The 17412-nt window shown below is 45.6% G+C and overlaps 1 protein-coding gene across 1 annotated transcript; it reads left to right on the forward strand.

The window, feature by feature from the left end:
- The first annotated feature begins 4558 nt into the window (after nucleotides 1-4558).
- Nucleotides 4559-16779, forward strand: Il17rb (interleukin 17 receptor B). The gene is made up of 11 exons (XM_027947776.3): nucleotides 4559-4639; nucleotides 6661-6685; nucleotides 7455-7595; nucleotides 9011-9138; nucleotides 9505-9631; nucleotides 10439-10486; nucleotides 11958-12100; nucleotides 12451-12516; nucleotides 13472-13571; nucleotides 14544-14642; nucleotides 15787-16779. The coding sequence occupies exons 1-11, from the start codon at nucleotides 4580-4582 to the stop codon at nucleotides 16347-16349; spliced, it is 1500 nt and encodes a 499-aa protein (XP_027803577.3). The 5' UTR covers nucleotides 4559-4579; the 3' UTR covers nucleotides 16350-16779.
- The last annotated feature ends 633 nt before the right edge of the window (nucleotides 16780-17412 follow it).

Here is a 17412-nt window from a genome sequence, read left to right on the forward strand (position 1 = left end):
ATGCACGACATCAACAAGTCATGTTCCACTGCTTAGAAGAGAAGTGAAAGTTGCTGATGGTCAAGATCTCTGGATTGCAGAAAAGTCAGGGTAGAGAAGTTGCAACCTGGCCTAATTTCCTCATTCATAAAATGGGAACACAAGAACCCATTTCAGTCCTTTGTTGTTGTTGTTTTGTTTTGTTTTTAAATGGGAGGGCAAAAGGAAATAAGAGCTAATAGCATACTTTGAAAAATTAAAATAACCTGGTGATTTTATCAAGTTCATAGCATGGCCTGAGTTCCATCCTTCTTCTCTTCCTTGCTCAGCCTTACTTCTCCATTTCCTCCTCCATAAAGTGCACAATGTTTCCCCCCCCACACACACACATATTTGTTGGTGTATTACAGTTGTACATACTGAGGGATTTATTGTTACATATTCAAACATGCAAGCAATACACAATATAACAATATAATTTGGCCAAAAATCATCCCCCAGAATGTGATGCTGCAGTTACAAATAAGAACAATCAGAGCAACAAAAACAGATTCCTTCAAGAATCACTGATCAAAAACACCACTGACCTAATACAGAGCTCCGTGAAACCTTAGGTGATTCCCCAACAGCCTGAAGCTGACCTGTCACCTTGGGGTTTTTGACAGAACAACAATGGCACCTGCCTCCCTGTGTTTCTGGATATTCTTTGAAGCCCCAATGTGAGAACAATGAAGGTGAAGATCCATGCAAATACCCAGGAAACAAGATACACAGGTTGTGACCTCACAGGGCTTGGTCCTAGAAACTGGCAGAATTGGCATTAATACTTGGTTACCACCATGACCACAGTCTGTGTGCTTTCCTGGGCTGGCCCCTCCTACTGGAGCAGACAGAATGTTTGCAGTTTGTGACCCTGCTAGAAACAGTGGGTTCCAGACCTGGGTGTGGCTTCAGGGTCCGTGGCTCAAAGCAGGCATTAAAGTTGACTCTGCCAAGTTCAAGTAGCTGGAGCAGAACAGGGAGCAAGGGGACACCAAGGGCCAGAGTGCTCCAAGGGCTCCTTTCCCAGCTTCAGCCAGCTCCAGGGGCCCCTGGGAGACAACTGGCATTTGCCTGTAAAGGCTCCCTCTTCAGGAGACAAAGAATCCACTGTTGACTGCCCAGGGCCTTAATATTTGCAAAAGAATGAAGTGGAAAATTCCACCTGTGTGGGTGAAGACTGGACCCAGGACATGTCAACAGCCCACATGGCCTTGTCCTCTCAGGGATGGATCCAGCCCAGCAACAAAGGTCTGAGTAGCAGTGATAGAATCTGGGGATTGTTGTTCCTCTAGAGTCCAAGGGAATTTCCCTATTTGAGTTGTAGAGATATTAGGAACTTTTAAAAATTGTCCCACACATCTGCCTGAAAAGCTACAAAATAATTTTAACCCCTCTGACTTGCTTTCCTGTCTCTTATTTCTTCAGAGTCTCCTAAAGTCCTCCTGGTAGGCAGGCAAAGCTGGTATCAGCCCCATGTTATGGATGGATTGGGAAACTGAGGCTTCAAGAGTCTAAAAAGCCTCAGTCAAGGCAACAGTTGGTGAGCGAGTAGAGTTAGGCAGTGTGTAGGCCAGGATTCCTGACTCCAGTGGGAACATGGCACCTCCTGGGGTCTGGGTGGGTAGGGCACAGGCACACAGCATCCTCCAGGCTGGGCTGAGGCCCTGACCTTTGCTTGCCTGGAGGAACAGGAGAAAGTTCAAACCAGCCCTCCTAGGCAGCGGGCTTAGAGCCTTGGAGGGAGACAAGTGTTCATTCATTCATTCATTCATTTGGACATTTTAATGAGTGCCTACTAAGCCCAGGACATGAAGGCATGCTGTGCCAGGTGGCTCTTTCAGAAACCCAAACCTAGAAGAACATGATGGTAGGGGCAAGGCAGAGATCAGTCTTTACAGATTGCTTCTTTCAGATTTGAATCACCTCACTGACATTATTCTGTCTTACTCACCACACTTTACAAAAGGGAAACTGAGGCTCTTGGAAGAGCAATGGCTTGTCAGAGGTGGGAAGAAAGAAGCTGAACCCCAGCCCTGACCTGGATGGCCCCTCCTCCAAATTATCAACCCATACTGTTGAGACTTAGGCATCCAAGCAAGTTTGTCCCTTCCAGCAGGACACCTCGGAAGCTATGTGTTTAACCAGCAAGGACCTCTCACAGAGGGACACTTGTGGCAAAGCCAGTGTGAACATGTCTGAGGAGGCAGGCAGGCACATCCTGTTGGAGGACCCTCTTCATTTCTCCTTCCACTCTCCACTCCACAGCCCTGCCCAGAGAGCTGTAGGCACCACCCCATCCCAGAAGCCCCAGGGCCATGCTTACCATCATGGGCCTGGGACGGGAGGGAACCCAGCACCCTGCCTAGAACTCCTTCCCACCCTACCCACATCCTACTCTTCTCCTTTGCCCTCTAGTTTCTTCCCTGGAGAAGGAACCTCTCCCACCCCTTTCTCAAAACAAAACCATCCTCTTACCCACTCCCATTTTGAACCTACTTCCTCCTGTGACGGACCTACTGGTTCTTGCCAAGGTCAGGCGACCCTGAACTCTGTGCCCATGTGACCCCAAGAGCTCTGGCCTCAAGTGGGGTTTTCTTAGGACAGCCCTTCCTAGTCCTCACTTCCTACTTCAGTGGGGGAGGGGCTGTCCTCCTCACGGCCCCTCGAAATGGCTGATTTGAGACCAACTTCCAGGCCTGGCCTTGGTATCCCCAAGCTCACCACAGCAGGGCCTGCTCTGGTACAGGCTATAAGGGCAGCACCGCTCAAAACCTGGCCAGGGGCGCAGGGGCTGGGCTATTCACAGAGTGAGCACCTTGAACGGCTGACGCCTCCCTGGTCTCAGAAGGGCTAGTTTCTGCCTGCTCTGCACAGACACCCAGGTGGCTTCTCACAAACGGAAGACTGACCACCATATAAAAGCCTGCTGTGGTTCCCTGGCACCATGGGACGAAGTCCACTGGCTTCTGCAGCTGCCCTTGAACATAGCTCTCCCTGTACTCATCCTCAGTCTGAGAGCACTCATGCACTGTTCACCTTTGCACCCTGGTACCTGGCAGGTGTTTGCTAAACAGAAAGACTGTTAGAGAAACAATCTCAGAGACCACAGGGCTCAAAGTTACTCAGAAAGGTTCAAAGAGTGGCTGAGGGTGGTTCAGCCCCAGGCATGAATGAGGCCACAATTGATTAGGAATCAGAACAATCCTCTAGAAACATTTCTTGCAATCCTGTGTACACACATGCCAGAGCCCCCAGCTGATCTTGAGGCTGGAGACTGGGCTCTATTCTGTGCAAGCAGAAATAGGAATCTTCAACTGAGCCTGGCGGGTCAGGACTAGCTCAAAGTAGGGCCTCAGTAAACACAGGTTGATTCAATATAACCTCTCACCAGCTGACAACTCTTCCACAAGTCTTGGCTTCTCACGTGCAAAATGGAGCAAATTCAGCCCATGAGCCTGAGACCCTGAGTTAAACCCAATCTTTTTACAAATGAGGGGACTGTGGCATGAGAGTTCCAGGCTCTGTACTGTTGTTAGCCCAACTGTTTTTCAGCCGTCCCCCAAACAACTATATCTCAAAGGACGGTAGTCCCTGGACCACCCACCCTAGAATTAGGGGAGTAAGGCTGCTGCTAAATCTAGACCTTGGGCTAGCTGGGCCCGGCAGTCCCAGTCTCATTTAGGCAGCACTGGGAGATCCTGAGCACAAATTGGGGAAACACATGTCTAAACCCACAATGCTGAGGCTTCACTTCAGCTTCTGGAGCCTCAAGTGTTACAGTCAGACCTCATTTTATGGAGTTACACAGTTACCAGAAAACCGGAGGGGCTGGAGTAGAGATTCCTATCACTTTTATCGCTAAGTTCCTGCTGAGCACTAGCTCTTTAATGGGGCTTCGGGGACCGCGTCCCACTACTTTTCCTTCTGGGGCTCTGCCGCTGGGTAAAGGGAGCCCGAGTCTCCGCGTCCATCAGGGTCCTCCTGATCCACCACGCCTCCTCCGGGAGGCTCTGTGGGGACCCGCGCCACCGTGGGTTGGGTAGGCAGAGGGCCAGAGCGAGTTGTCCACTACTTACCCTGGGAAGGTGGGTCCCGGTGCCGAGCAGGAGCGAGCAGCTACCACCAGACCCCTGCTCAGCTACGCTTTAACTGGCGGCACCGGCCCAGCTCGCGCTCTCGGCTTCTGTAAGGGTCCCGTGGGCCGCTCGGCCGTGTGTGCTCCGGGACTGGAACTCGCGGACGCGTGGAGCGCACAGGCTGCAGACGTGTGGGGTCGCAGCATCGGCTCAGTGCGCGCACATGTGCGCTGGGGTGGTACAGTCTCCACTGCTCGGCTCTGCCCTTGAAGGGGCCCGAGCGGCTCGGACCCCGCCCATCCGCACGAGCCCCACAGGTGAGGTCGCTGCGCCTTCAGCCACCCTGTGCTGCTGGGCGGCCAGGAGGCCCGAGGGAGGGCGCTGGAAGAGGCGGAGCCCAAGAGGGCTGTCCTGGGCGCCGGGATAAGAGCGCAGCTGGAGGCTGTCCCGCGTCCCGCGTGGTGGTGGGCGGCGGCCAGGCTATGTTGCTTGTGCTGCTGAGCCTGGCCGCGCTATGCTGGAGCGCCATGCTCGGAGAGCCGGTAAGCCCCTGCCCACATCCCTTTCCCTAGACTGTCTCTTGAGCCTGGACCCTGACTGCGTCGGGGCTGCTAGCCCACGCTGCTAAAGATGACCACTCTGTGGGGTGGACAGGTCTGCACTACCTGGAGTAGCCTCGATGAGCCTCAGACCCCCATCAGCCGGCTGTTTTTAGCCCCGCCAGCGCTGGGTGTCAGGCTGCTTGGGTCAGGGGCGTGGGAATCCAGACCGACCTGGTCACAAATGCCATCATGGGTTCTTAATTCAGTCTTTTATGCTCACCTAGCCTCCGTTATCCTCACTGGTTAAAAGGGGGGCGGGGGCGTGCAGGAGTAAGTACCTAACTCATCCTGGTCGCCTAACATGTATTCCATAACCTGCAAAGAGCCTCTCTGCTGATGAGTAGGCGCCCATTTATGCTGGCCATCTGCTCACCTGTGGGGGCACAAGAACTGCTTCTCCATTACCACCGGCCTGCTCCCCCGCCCCTCCCCCCATTTTCTTGATACTGGGAATTGAACCCAGGGATGCTGAGCTACATGCCCAGCATCCCCAGTTCCTCCCTTTGGAAAAAAAAAAAAATTATTTTGAGACAGGGTCTGGCTAAGTTGCGGAGGCTGGCCTGGAACTTGTGATCCTCCTACATCAGCCTCCTAAGTCTCTGGGATTACAAGCATAAACCACCACACCCTGCTGCCTGCTCTTTCTTTTCTCCTTTCTTTCATTCTTTTTCCCTTGTTGACTTGTGATTCCCTTTCCCCAGTGTCTTAAATGATTGAAGGAATCTTCTGGCTTGCTAAAGCCCCCAACATATATTCAAAACCAATCTCTGGACTGTTAGCATAGCAAATAGCCTAAAAGTATGGTTGTTACTTATTCATGGTTATGGACACCCATCCATTGTGTCCTGATGCCTTCTGCTACTACCATTGCCTCTTTGTTCTGAGGTCCTCTTGACATTCGCTGCTGCAGCAAGAATTCATTGCCTTTGTGGCAGTTACTGTAAGGTCTACAGTATTAACTCTGTCAAGTTTAGAGCTATTGCTTTGCTTCTTCCTAACACTTGCATCACCAGTTCTTTGACAAGACTTCAGTTTCCAGTATGGTGGCTTATTTGTTTAAAAAGAATGTCTGATGATATCCTTCCAGAGTTCAGTTTCACAAGGACAAAGGGATGATTGACAACTTCACCTAAACCCAAATTACTCAAACCCTCAAAAGTCTTCTTGTCTTCTGTTTTTACAAGGTGTTGGAAATGTGGAGGTTTAGAGGGATTGGATTCCAGACCTGGTGAATTTATCACATTGAGTTTCTTCATTGGAACTTGCTCCTGTCTGAGAGTTAAATGTTTTAGGTTGAGTATGTAATGCCAAAACCAAAATTTTAAATATTTCTTAAGAAAATATTTCTTAAGAAAAAAACAGTTAACTTCAAAGGGTTTCTCACCGACCTTTCTTGGACATTGATGATACATATTTGCTTTTTTGAAAGCTCTTTAAAAAAAAAAAAACAGGATGAAGTGACAGTTGTTTATGGTTTTCTAAATAGCTCTAGTAAGTCCTTCTGTATTAGAAGAGAAATATGTGAAAAAAACCTGAGGAAGGTATTGTGGACTGCATTCATTGCTTTCTTCTGCTCATCCCCTGACCCTGGGGAAACTCATATACTCCAGACCATCCTGAAAACTGAGAGTTAAGCATTGGAGTGTGAAGGGACCTCATGATGATGGTCCAGAGTCATCCCTGGCTAGAGGCAGAGAAGGCTAATGCCCAGAGACTCACTCCTGGTCTTCAAGTGAACTAATGGGTCAGCTTGAGGAGCAGGCATACTGATGGCTGAATCCATGGTCCAATCATAGCTTAGTTTCCCCTAGCTGTGAAGCACAAGCAGCTCATTTTTACTTTGAAAATCTGTCACTTATGTATGCATTTAACAAAAAAGATAGTGTGTTGTCTGATTTGGTAAAGGAAGGCTTGTGGTTTACTGGCTTCAACATGACACTTGGTTTCTTTTTCTCTTGCAGACTATTCAGTGTGGCTCTGAAACTGGTAGGTGCCTTAGGGAATGGTTATTTGGGACATTATACTCAAAGAAGGCCTGAATTCAGGCAGTGGGTGTTTGGAGACCAGGTAAAGGATGAGCCTGTTAGCTGATGTGTTTTAAGTTCTTAAGATAGAAATCTGGGGGAATACAGAGGTGTTTGAGATGGGTTGGCCTCCTGACCAGTCAGGGGGCACAGTAGGGCACAGCATGCAAGACAGAAAGCAATGCCTGCTTCCCTGCAAAGAGAGATCAAGGGCTGGAGAGGGAGATCACTTATAACTAGGACCTGGTAGCAAATGTTTGTAGAATAAATGCTTGAGAGTATAACACTGAAGAATGGGTGGGCTTCTGCCCAGGAAATGTGAATAGGGAGGGTAAACTGGAGGAGAGATAGCAGCTGCAGCAGCAAAGGCTAGGAAGTGGGTATGTGTGGTGGTATATGCCAGCTGGCTGAAGTCCTATGCTGAAGCACAGGGATGGCAGGACTGACCCTAATGAACATGGCAATACACTAAGCATGTCCACACATGGAGAGAGGCACCTGAAGTAGTCCCAGGGGATGTGTAGTTTGAGGCCAGAAGGCTGAAAGCATTAATCTCAGTTCAGCATCACCTCAGCTATAAATTGGCCAGCACCCAGAAATGTTTGGCCTGATTAGCAGGAAGAGTTAATGAATTGTGAATGGGGGATGGAGCAGGGTGATTTGGTTACAGGAGATGATATCAGACTCAGCAGGGAAGAGGAGTGTCAATGGGAAATCTTGCCTTTTCCCAGGGCTGTCTCCAGAGTGGATGGTCCAACACAATCTGACCCCAGGGGACTTGAGGGACCTCCGTGTGGAACTTGCTAAAACCAGTGCTGCAACAGAGGACTATTCAATTTTGATGAACATAAGCTGGATACTCCGAGCAGATGGTAGGTTTGCTGATGCAAATCAAAGATAAGTTCTGAAGTGTCTAATGAACCAGAAGTGTGCAGGCAGGATGACCCATTAATCCTGTTCCTAGACATACCCAACAGAAATACATACATGCATCAAAAATACATCAAAAGCCACTGGTTAAGATGTTCCCAGCAGCACTATTTGTAAGAGCCCAAAGGACTTAAATATCCAATGGAAAAATGGAATCCAAGACAGCAATAGGAATAAATGATGTTACTACACATAATATAGGTGTCACAAACATAAGAAGCCAGGTTATGAAGAGTTTATGCACTGATGTCTATATGCATGCCTACAACTATGATGCTTTCTAAAAAAGGGCAAAATGAATGCAGTGGGCAAAGTGGGCAAAGTTAGAAGTTGGGATGGTGGTTACTTTGGGGGTGGGATGACTGAAACGAAGCATGAGGGGCACTCCTGGGGGTTTTCTTAACCCAAACTGGCTGCATGAATGTGCAAAGTCATTACGTGGTACACTGATGACATGGTATATTTCCATATGGAAGAAGATGGGTTAAGCCCAGCGATAACTCCCCCAGTTAAGGAAAACTCAGGTTACTTTTCTGTTTCCCAAATAATATTGTGAAAGTTCTGGCATTTCCCTTAGATTACACTCCAAGGCAACTGGCAGGTTCTTCAGATGAGCTAATTCCAGGATCCACCCAGGATCTCAGTGCCCATGCTTGTAGTTTCCATCTGATAAAATAGTTAAATTTGATGCAGCCAAAAATACATGAGTGCCAGGCACTGAGAGATAGGTCAATTATTCCCCCCATAAGGTTTCAGAGAGGTTGGGAGGCAGACACAGGCAGTGACCAGGAAGCCCTGAAGGGGACTGTGTCCCATGTGAGTGGGATGCAGGCAGGGAAGAGCAGGAGGGAGGCCCTGGCAAGACTCCTTTGTGAAATGATACACTAAGGCTTTGGCCCATCCCTGGCAAAATGAGCTCTTTGTGTGCCTTGTTATAGGCCATGGTACACATATTGGACTTTACCAGAGTCAGACTTGCAGAGGCAGGAATGGGAGGAAAGGACATGCCACGGAGAAGAGTCAGTGTGGAAAAAGAAGCAGTCAGGACATGCATGGCTTGATGATACTCTTGGAGGGTCTTTATGGGGTTCCCAATGCAGGCCTGTTCCTCTCAGAGATCCAGAATAGAACAGATGTTAAGCTAATCACAGGTATCCTGAGAGTTCACACCCAAGTTGTGAAAGCTAGGCACTGCTGCTTGAAACTCCCTGAGCCTCACTGACTTCATCTGTATACTGGGGACAGCAGGGCCTACCTTTTGGTGCTATTGTGATTACGGACTGAAATGAAGCATGTAAAGTATCTAGCATCCAGTCATATAGTAAGTGACAAACAAATGTCTCAACTCTCTCTGCAGCCAGCATCCGCTTGTTGAAGGCCACCAAGATCTGTGTGACAGGCAAAAACAACTTCCAGTCATATGCCTGTGTGAGGTGCAACTACACGAAGGCCTTCCAGAGTCAGACCAGACCCTCTGGTGGCAAAGTAAGCACTTTGAGGGATGTGGCCAGTAGGGGAACATGAACCATGTGCTGCTCAAATAGGCTGATGAGCAGCTGTGACACAGAACAGGACACTTGAGTCCAAGTCCCAGTTTGGGCCACTTCTGTGCATTAGGCAAGTCAGAATTTCTGGGCCTCAGTTTCCCTTTCAGCAAAGTGAGGGGTCTTAAATTACATCCTGGCTCTAAAATCTCACTTTTCTGATTGTATGAGTCATACCAGCAGACTGTGTGGCACCAATTCCCTAAGTAAACATTGGCTACGACCCAAGTTTCAGTAGAAGTGTAAGGGATGAAAGTAAAAATGGAAAGGGCAACACATAGATGCTGTTCCTTGTTCTGCCTTCCAGTGGACATTCTCCTACGTTGGCTTTCCTGTGGAGCTGAGCACGCTCTATCTCATTGGGGCCCATAATATCCCCAATGCAAATATGAATGAAGACAGCCCTTCTTTGTCTGTGAACTTCACTTCACCAGGTAATCTTTCTCAACTTCTCAGTTATTCTGTCTTGCTGGGACACTGGCTTTGATTCATAGAGTCAAAGTGAGGCTTTGGCCTTGCAAGGTCTCGGTTTCCTCATACGTGATACAGAGTTATAACCGCTCCTTACTCACAGAGCTGTGAGGGTTAAATCGGGTAAAATGAAGGGAAAAACCCATTTCTACGGGTGCGCTGAGTGCTTGATGGGAGTCATCTCACCAAGCCTCCCAACAAACCTAAGGTTGGGAAAGCCCCATCTTAAAGATGAAGAGACCAAGAGGTCAAGTCATTCATGCTGGGCTGTATACACAGGAAAAATGAAGGTGATGTTCAAACTCTGGTCGTTCTTGATTAATGCACTTCCACCATCCACGGTGTTTCTGGTACCATGCCATTTATCACACAGTAGTTCCCAGCTTCCTTGATGAAACCAAATATCATTTTGTAATTGATTGATTGCAGTACTTGGGCTGGAACCCAGGGATGCTCTACCACTGAGCAACATCCCTGGCCCGTTTTATATATGTTTTTAGACATGGTGACTTTCCAAGTGTTTTCTTGAGGATTGTTAACTGTTTTGATAAAGCTTGTATTTAAATTAAGATGGGTTACCACTCTATGGTCAGATGATTTTTGTTCAAGAATAAAATGTCAGGGTCCCACTGATTTGCTATCTCACTTGTATCTGGAATATTTTGGCAATTTGCTATAGGTGTGATATGTGTGCGTGTGCTTGTACTTGTTGACAGGGAGTAGCATGGGTACCTTTTCCTAAGTGTAACAAGTTTCATTCATATTCCCAGGCTGCCTAGACCACATAATGAAATACAAAAAAAAGTGTATCAAGGCAGGTAAGTAAATACAGCACTCTGCTCTTTATTATTTGAAGATAGTTATAAATTGAGCCAGCACAGCTCTATCCATTCTTTTACAGATGAAATAACCAAGGCTCAAAGTGGGGAGTTATGTATTCAAGTTGCTTGATGAAGAACAGCAGCAGCCAGGGCTCCTGATGCCTGGCTAGCACTTGCCCACTGGGGCAGAAAGCCTATCCAGGGAAAGATTCTTAGTAAAGATTTATGTATTAGAACAGTCACACGAAACCACCTCCACTGCTTGGTTAAACTAACATTTTAGCCCAAACCATACTTATAGTGGTGCCAATCAAAGGCCTTTCCTGATACTAAGGGAGCTCTGAGTCCTTTCACAGGATCACTAGTGCTACTGACCTATGGCTGTGAGAAACCTGAGGATTTTCTGTTTGGATTAGCAAACATTTAGGGTGGGAGTGTTAGTCTAAGTAATAACCTAGAAGTATGCTCTCAACCTGTGTTCTCAAAGAAGATCACCTCTCCCATGCTAACTATTAGAACTCTGCCCCTTGAATTGTAGAATAGTCTCTTTAGGATAATCAGTCGGAAATACCCAACTTCTGGGGGAGTTTTGTTTATTTCCAGGCAGTATAGTCTTGGGATGTTAATAAGAGTGGTGGTATTTGGAGGGATTAGTCTCTATCTTTTAGGCACCCTTCACCCTTTACCAAACTAAGCTACAAATGCTGTTCTTGCTAGAGACAGCCCTGGAGTACTGGGCTTCCTCTCTTGCCTCATGGAGAGAGAAATTTGTAGGAACATAGTTGGGGTTTAGGGGGAGTAAGGTCTAAGGGCCTGGAAATCAGTCCTAGAATGAAAGATAGTTTCAAGCCAGGGCCTGAAATGGTCTCTTAGGTGGGGAAGATAACACTATCACATAGTCATGTTCATGGAAATCAACCTTGTCCTTATTTGCAAGTCACATCAATGGAACAACTGACTTTTTCTGACACAGTTCACCTGTGAGAGTATCCTCCAAGCTATGAGGCACTTCCTTCTTTGTATTCAGTAAAGCTAGCACAATGCTGTGATGGATGGAGCGCCTAGAACTCTGTCCTTATCTAGGTCATCGTACTCCTGATCCTGAATTCACTCACTCCATAATCATAGACATGTATCTCAACCTGTGGTTCCTTCTCACATTCTGAGGACAAAATACTGGCCTTAGCCCATAATTCAAATAGAAGCTGAGAACAGAAGCTAGTGGGAAAAAAAATCAATCTTTGCCTCCTACCGCACTTTAGCAAAGCAGTGGCATGGGGTCTCTAAACTTTCTTGGACTGCAGGTACTCTGACACTGGAAGCAATGTTTAAAAAGCACACTGTGTAGTGGAGACATTATCTTGGTGTTTGCCTGAGAACTTGGGTTTCTCTTTTTAGTAAAGCCCTTTTGGGAACTTAAAGGGAAAGTTTAGCAAGTTCATTCACGTGGTTTGCTCTCAACTCTTAGGAAGCCTGTGGGATCCCAACATCACTGCTTGTAAGAAGAATGAGAAGATGGTTGAAGTGAATTTTACAACCAGTACCCTTGGAAACAGATACACGGTTCTTATCCAACAGAGCACCAGAATTTGGTTTTCTCAAGTGTTTGAGGTACTTCTATCCTTGGTTCCCTTATCATCACCCCCATCCTCAACCTCCAGCTTCCTTATCTTGTTGAAGGAAAAAGCATAGAAACTAGGATTCCCTGAAGAAGGCTTTTCAGAGAGCAGAGAAATGTGTTGTCCAAATGTGCTTGGCTATTTTGATTAATTTGACACATTAAAAAAAAAAAATCCTTGTGTATACTGGGATATAGTACTAAAACCAACCAAAAGTAGAAGTTTCCAAAGTATGAAATGAATCCTTATTCCCATAATGAATTGAAGTCAGTTTGGGAAATGGCTTCTTCATTGACAGTCTTTGATATGCTCACTCATATGACTTCATCTCACCTGCACCAGAACAAAACAAAGCGAACTTCGACAGCCATCCTAGTGACTGAGGAAAGTGAAGGTGCTGTGGTTCAGGTAAGTTTAGTGAGGTGCTTTGGGGAGGGGAGGGACTCTAAAAGACTGTTCCACCGTTTTGTGAGCTTTTTTACAGGGTGAGTCACTTTTCTCAAATTTACTCCTGCATCGGGATGCTAGTGATGTTAACGGGGATCCATGATGGTTAGATCAGGAAGCTGACAGTCCCTTTTGCTTATAGTAGCTGTTGACTTTCCAGATTGCTTTTATTTCCATTTTCTGTCACAGATCCTCATGGTAATACTGAGATGGGAGAACCATTTTATTCCCCCAGCCTCAGTTTTAACTGCAAAATGAAGTTGCAGAGGATTTGAAGTTGGAAGGTTTGGGTTCCAGATCAGTGTATGTATGAACATTAGAGAGTGACTGCCTGTCCTCTCAGGGTCTCAGTTGACCCAGCTGGAAATGGAAGTTGGTTGGGTAGATGCTCTCTGATCTCTTGCAACTGTTGAGCAACTGTTGACTTTAGGATGTGGGGACACAGCCACCCTGGAGAGGAGAGGGGAGGAGCTTTTGTCCTTCATTCTCTGGGATAGGAAGGCAGTACTAAAACTGGCCAGAGAAAGCAGACTTTCACGGCTTATTATGATTGTGCTCCTCTTCTAGGAAACCATTGACTTTTCCAGGCAGGGGACTTCCCTGACTGAGGTTAATATGAGCCTTACTGCTCACTGTCCTGGAGATATTTGCATATGTATTAGGATATAACCTAACCCCTTTAGGTAATAAAATCAATAGGAGTCTTAAAGGACATTTCCATGTTCGGTCATTAGATTGGATTTCTAGATTTCTAGGCATTTCTAGGCTACACAAGTGTGACCAAGGGGAAAATGTCCATGACAAGTGCAGAGATAGGGTTGGAACCAGAAAAAAGGGGAAGACATGGTGGAAGTAGAAAAACTGTTAAGATTGTCTGAAGTGTGGTGTGAACTTTGAACCTCTGGTTTTTCCTCAGTTAATTCCATATTTCCCTACTTGTGGCAACGACTGTATCAGACGCAAAGGGACCGTGGTGCTTTGCCCAAAGATAGTTGTCCCCTTCCCTCCAGATAACAGTAAGTGCCTGGTCATTTCACTGGGTAATCAGAGGCCCAGGTCATAGGCACAGCCTCCATTAACTCTGTCTGTAGAGAATCTTGAGGGCCTTTGCATGCTGAACTGGGGTACAGAGTGATTCCAGTGCTGGCCTATAAAACCCCAAATCCAAATACAGACTCGAAACTTTACAGAACAGGATATATGAAACAGTGCACAATGATCAAAGTGCCACAGGAATCTGCTGAAAAGTCAATGGTGTAAAAGGACTAGGAATAAGAGGGAATGTATATTTCATGCATTCTGATTCTCTCATCAGTCTCAGTGGGGCTGTGACTTGATGTGGTCACTTTGCCAACATTTGGATAACAAATCAGAAATACTGTTTTGTCTCTCTAGAGATGTCAGGTTTTTTAAATTTTTTTTTAATTTTTTTTTTTTTTATTACAGATGGACAAGTGTTCCTGCAAGTAGCCTGGGGTGGGTCAAAAGATAGAAGGTGTTAATTCTTAAGAATCTCAGCCAAACACACTGAGGACAACCTGGGTGCCTCATAATTCTAACTTCGTGTTAGGGTGCCTGAGCCTGTGGCAACCTCGGTGTTCTTGTGAAGGGATGGCATAATTTCCCATCTCAAAAAAACAGCTTTTAAAAATGCCACCTATGTATACTGTTTATATAACAAATATACCCAGAATAACACTAATTCCTCAAAGCACACAAAACTGATGTAAGCTCAGGTTACCATAGTGAAAATGTCTGTGTGTGTGTTTAAGAAGCAAGAAACCCAAGAGTCTCTGGAGAACTCCCCAGGTCCCACATCTCTTGGGAGAATCTAATGAGAAACCTGGACACTGTGGGAAAACACACTGATGAGCAGATCTGACCCCTGGTTTTAAAGGGATCTAAACTTCTATAGAGAGTAAAACTCTGTTTTCAAATACACAATAAATTGGTTTCATTTTGCTGAAGGTAAGCTTTGTTTTCTCCAGATAGAAGCGTGCTAGGAGGCTGGCTGCCTTTGCTTCTCTCGTTGCTGCTAGTGGCCACCATGGTGCTGGTGTTTGGGATCTACCTAATGTGGAGGCATGGTAAGATTATAATTCCCTCAAGGTATTCTTATGAGGAAATCACATTTTGAACTTTTTTTGTGGCACTGCTGGGGATCAAACCCAGGGCATCACGCATGCTAGACAAGCACTCTACCAAAGAGTTACACCCTAAGCCCCATGTTTTCAACTTTCTAAAAGGAGATTCCTCTAGAGGCCATCACACTGGCATTTCCCAGGGTTAACACAACATTTATTTAATGCCTTAGAGCACTGTTAGAGAGCCTGATATGCTAACAAACTGGATCACATCTGCCAGGTTAAAGCAGAGTGTGAACTTGGAGATCTGGTAACTACCTACCACCTATTTCATTTTTACCATGGAGGCTTCTACAAATACTGAAATGGGCAAAAAATGGCTAGAAGTCTACTGTCACCTGTGACAGATGTTCTAGGCTAGTCCTTACTTTTTAAAAAGTTCTTTAAGACCTAAGAACAATTGGTATACTAAGGTCTCTGCAAACTCTAGAATACTTGAGTACTTGACAACAGAAGTCAAGGAATTAATATAGAATCAGAGCTCGCAGCCACCCAATAAAGACTCTGCAGCTTTCCTCCACATGTACAAGAGGAAATGTAAATGCATCCTTTGAGTTGCATGCAACGTTGTATGTAGAACAAGATCAATTTCATGTTCTGTGCTCAGAAAGCTATGAGAACTGTGACCTCAGGAAGACTTATGTTTAGGAAATGCTATTTGAACTGTATTAGTTGTAGTTTCTTTTATAGTCCAGTAGAGGGCAGAATTCCGGTTAAGTTCCAGGGGTTTAACTTTATGGAACACACAGAAACTACCACCTGGAGGTAGAAGAAGGTACAAACTACCCCGCAGAGCTAAACCAACTCAAAATGTGATGTGAAGTGCAGAGATCGGATAGTACCTAAGCCTAAATAATTTCTATAAATTTATTTGAAAAAACAAAGCTCGAGAAGACTAATTTAGTGAGTATGTTTCAGGTGCTATGTCTAAAATGATACCTGAAACATACTCACTAAATCAGTTAGGTCCCAGTGCTCCACTGACATTCTTTCTCAAGTAAGGGATCACTTATCGGGGGTGATTTAGACTAGGGCGAAAGCCTGCTGTTAACTGTTCAGATAATAAATGCTTTTCCTCCTCTCACAGAAAAGATCAAGAACACTTCCCTTCCTACTACAAGTCTACTGCCCCTCATTAAAGTTCTGGTGGTCCACCCATCTGAAATATGTTTCCATCACACAGTTTGTTACTTCACTGAATTTCTTCAAAATAACTGCAGAAGTGAGGTGATCCTTGAAAAATGGCAGAAAAAGAAAATAGCCGAGATGGGTCCAGTTCAGTGGCTTACCACTCAGAAGAAAGCAGCAGATAAAGTAATCTTCCTTCTTTCCAATGATGCCAATACCATGTGCGACGATACCTGTGGCCACAACGAGGGCAGCCCCAGTGAGAACTCTCAAGACCTGTTCCCCCTGGCCTTTAATCTTTTCTGCAGTGATCTGAGCAGCCAGACTCATCTACACAAATACATAGTGGTCTGCTTCAGAGGGGCTGATCCCAAAGACAACTACAGTGCCCTCCATGTCTGCCCCAAGTTCCACCTCATGAAGGATGCCGCGGCTCTCCAAACACAACTTCTCTGTGCTACACAGCACATGTCAGTGGGGAAATGGTCACAAGTCTGCCACAGCAGCTGCTCCCCCTTGTAGCCCACCCAAGAGAAGAGCAAGACCACAAAGCCTTCCTACCCAACCAGTTTTGGAGAGAGCTCTGTGATGACCCTGAAATTTACTACCCAGGCTACTGATAGGGAAGGCTATATATAGACTTGCTTTAGAACCAGAATAGAGAGAATCAAAACTGAACATACAGATCATAGATTAGTCATTTAAAAATGTTATGCTCGTTTGGGGTTTTAGCTCAGTGGTAGAGAGCTTGCCTCACACACATGAGGCACTAGGTTTCATCCTCAGCACCACATAAAAGTAAATCAATAAAATAAAGGTATTGTGTCCATCTACAACTAAAAAAATAAAACAAATGTTATGCTGATAAAATTTTTACAAATGCCACTATTAGAACATCAACGAACTGAGACTAAATTTATAATTAAAGCCAAGTCAATTGTATACCATCAAATCAAGGATAGTTATAACTGAAAATTATAATCATTCTGATAATACTGTGCTTAAGCCATCTTCCAACCAAAAGTCCAATCTTGAATAACCCATGCCTTGAACTGTTGGTAGAAGTGTTTAGTTCTGTAACATTCTAGGTTCAATTAATGAATACTAAATTTAAGAAGCTCTCATTAATTCACTCAGTAGTTTTCTTGGAGAAAACCCCTCTATTACACACAGAAATCCTTCTTTTTCTTTTTTCTTTAATTCGTTTGGAGCCACATCCCCAGTCCTTTTTATTTTATATTTTGACACAAGGTCTTGCTGAGACTGGCTTTGAACTTACAATCCTCCTGCCTCAGACTCCCAAGCTGCTGGGATTACAGGCATGCACCACCATGCCCACCAGAAATCTTTACCTTTAAGATAGTAAAAGTTGGGTATAATAAACTGGGCCCATCTTAGCCAACCAAATTTGTATCAACTGTAAAGTTTGGTATTTGCTTAGGATCTTCTCTCTCCAAACTAGATTCATGTCTGGACTCTTGTGCAAGTGCCTGTTCATTTAAAATACCAAATTACACTCCTGTAAACCTAATGTCTACCTTTGCCCAAAGTTACCTATTAGAGATCACTATCAAGAGTTTTCAGT

This window comes from Marmota flaviventris, chromosome 1 (assembly GCF_047511675.1).
Source record: "Marmota flaviventris isolate mMarFla1 chromosome 1, mMarFla1.hap1, whole genome shotgun sequence".
Classification (NCBI taxonomy): domain Eukaryota; kingdom Metazoa; phylum Chordata; class Mammalia; order Rodentia; family Sciuridae; genus Marmota; species Marmota flaviventris.

Coding starts and splice junctions, on each gene's coding strand:
- Il17rb (XM_027947776.3), top strand. CDS start 4,580: ATGTTGCTTGTGCTGCTGAGCCTGGCCGCGCTATGCTGGAGCGCCATG. Junction 4,640..6,660: donor GCGCCATGCTCGGAGAGCCG/GTAAGCCCCTGC, acceptor TTTCTCTTGCAG/ACTATTCAGTGTGGCTCTGA. Junction 9,139..9,504: donor CCAGACCCTCTGGTGGCAAA/GTAAGCACTTTG, acceptor TCTGCCTTCCAG/TGGACATTCTCCTACGTTGG.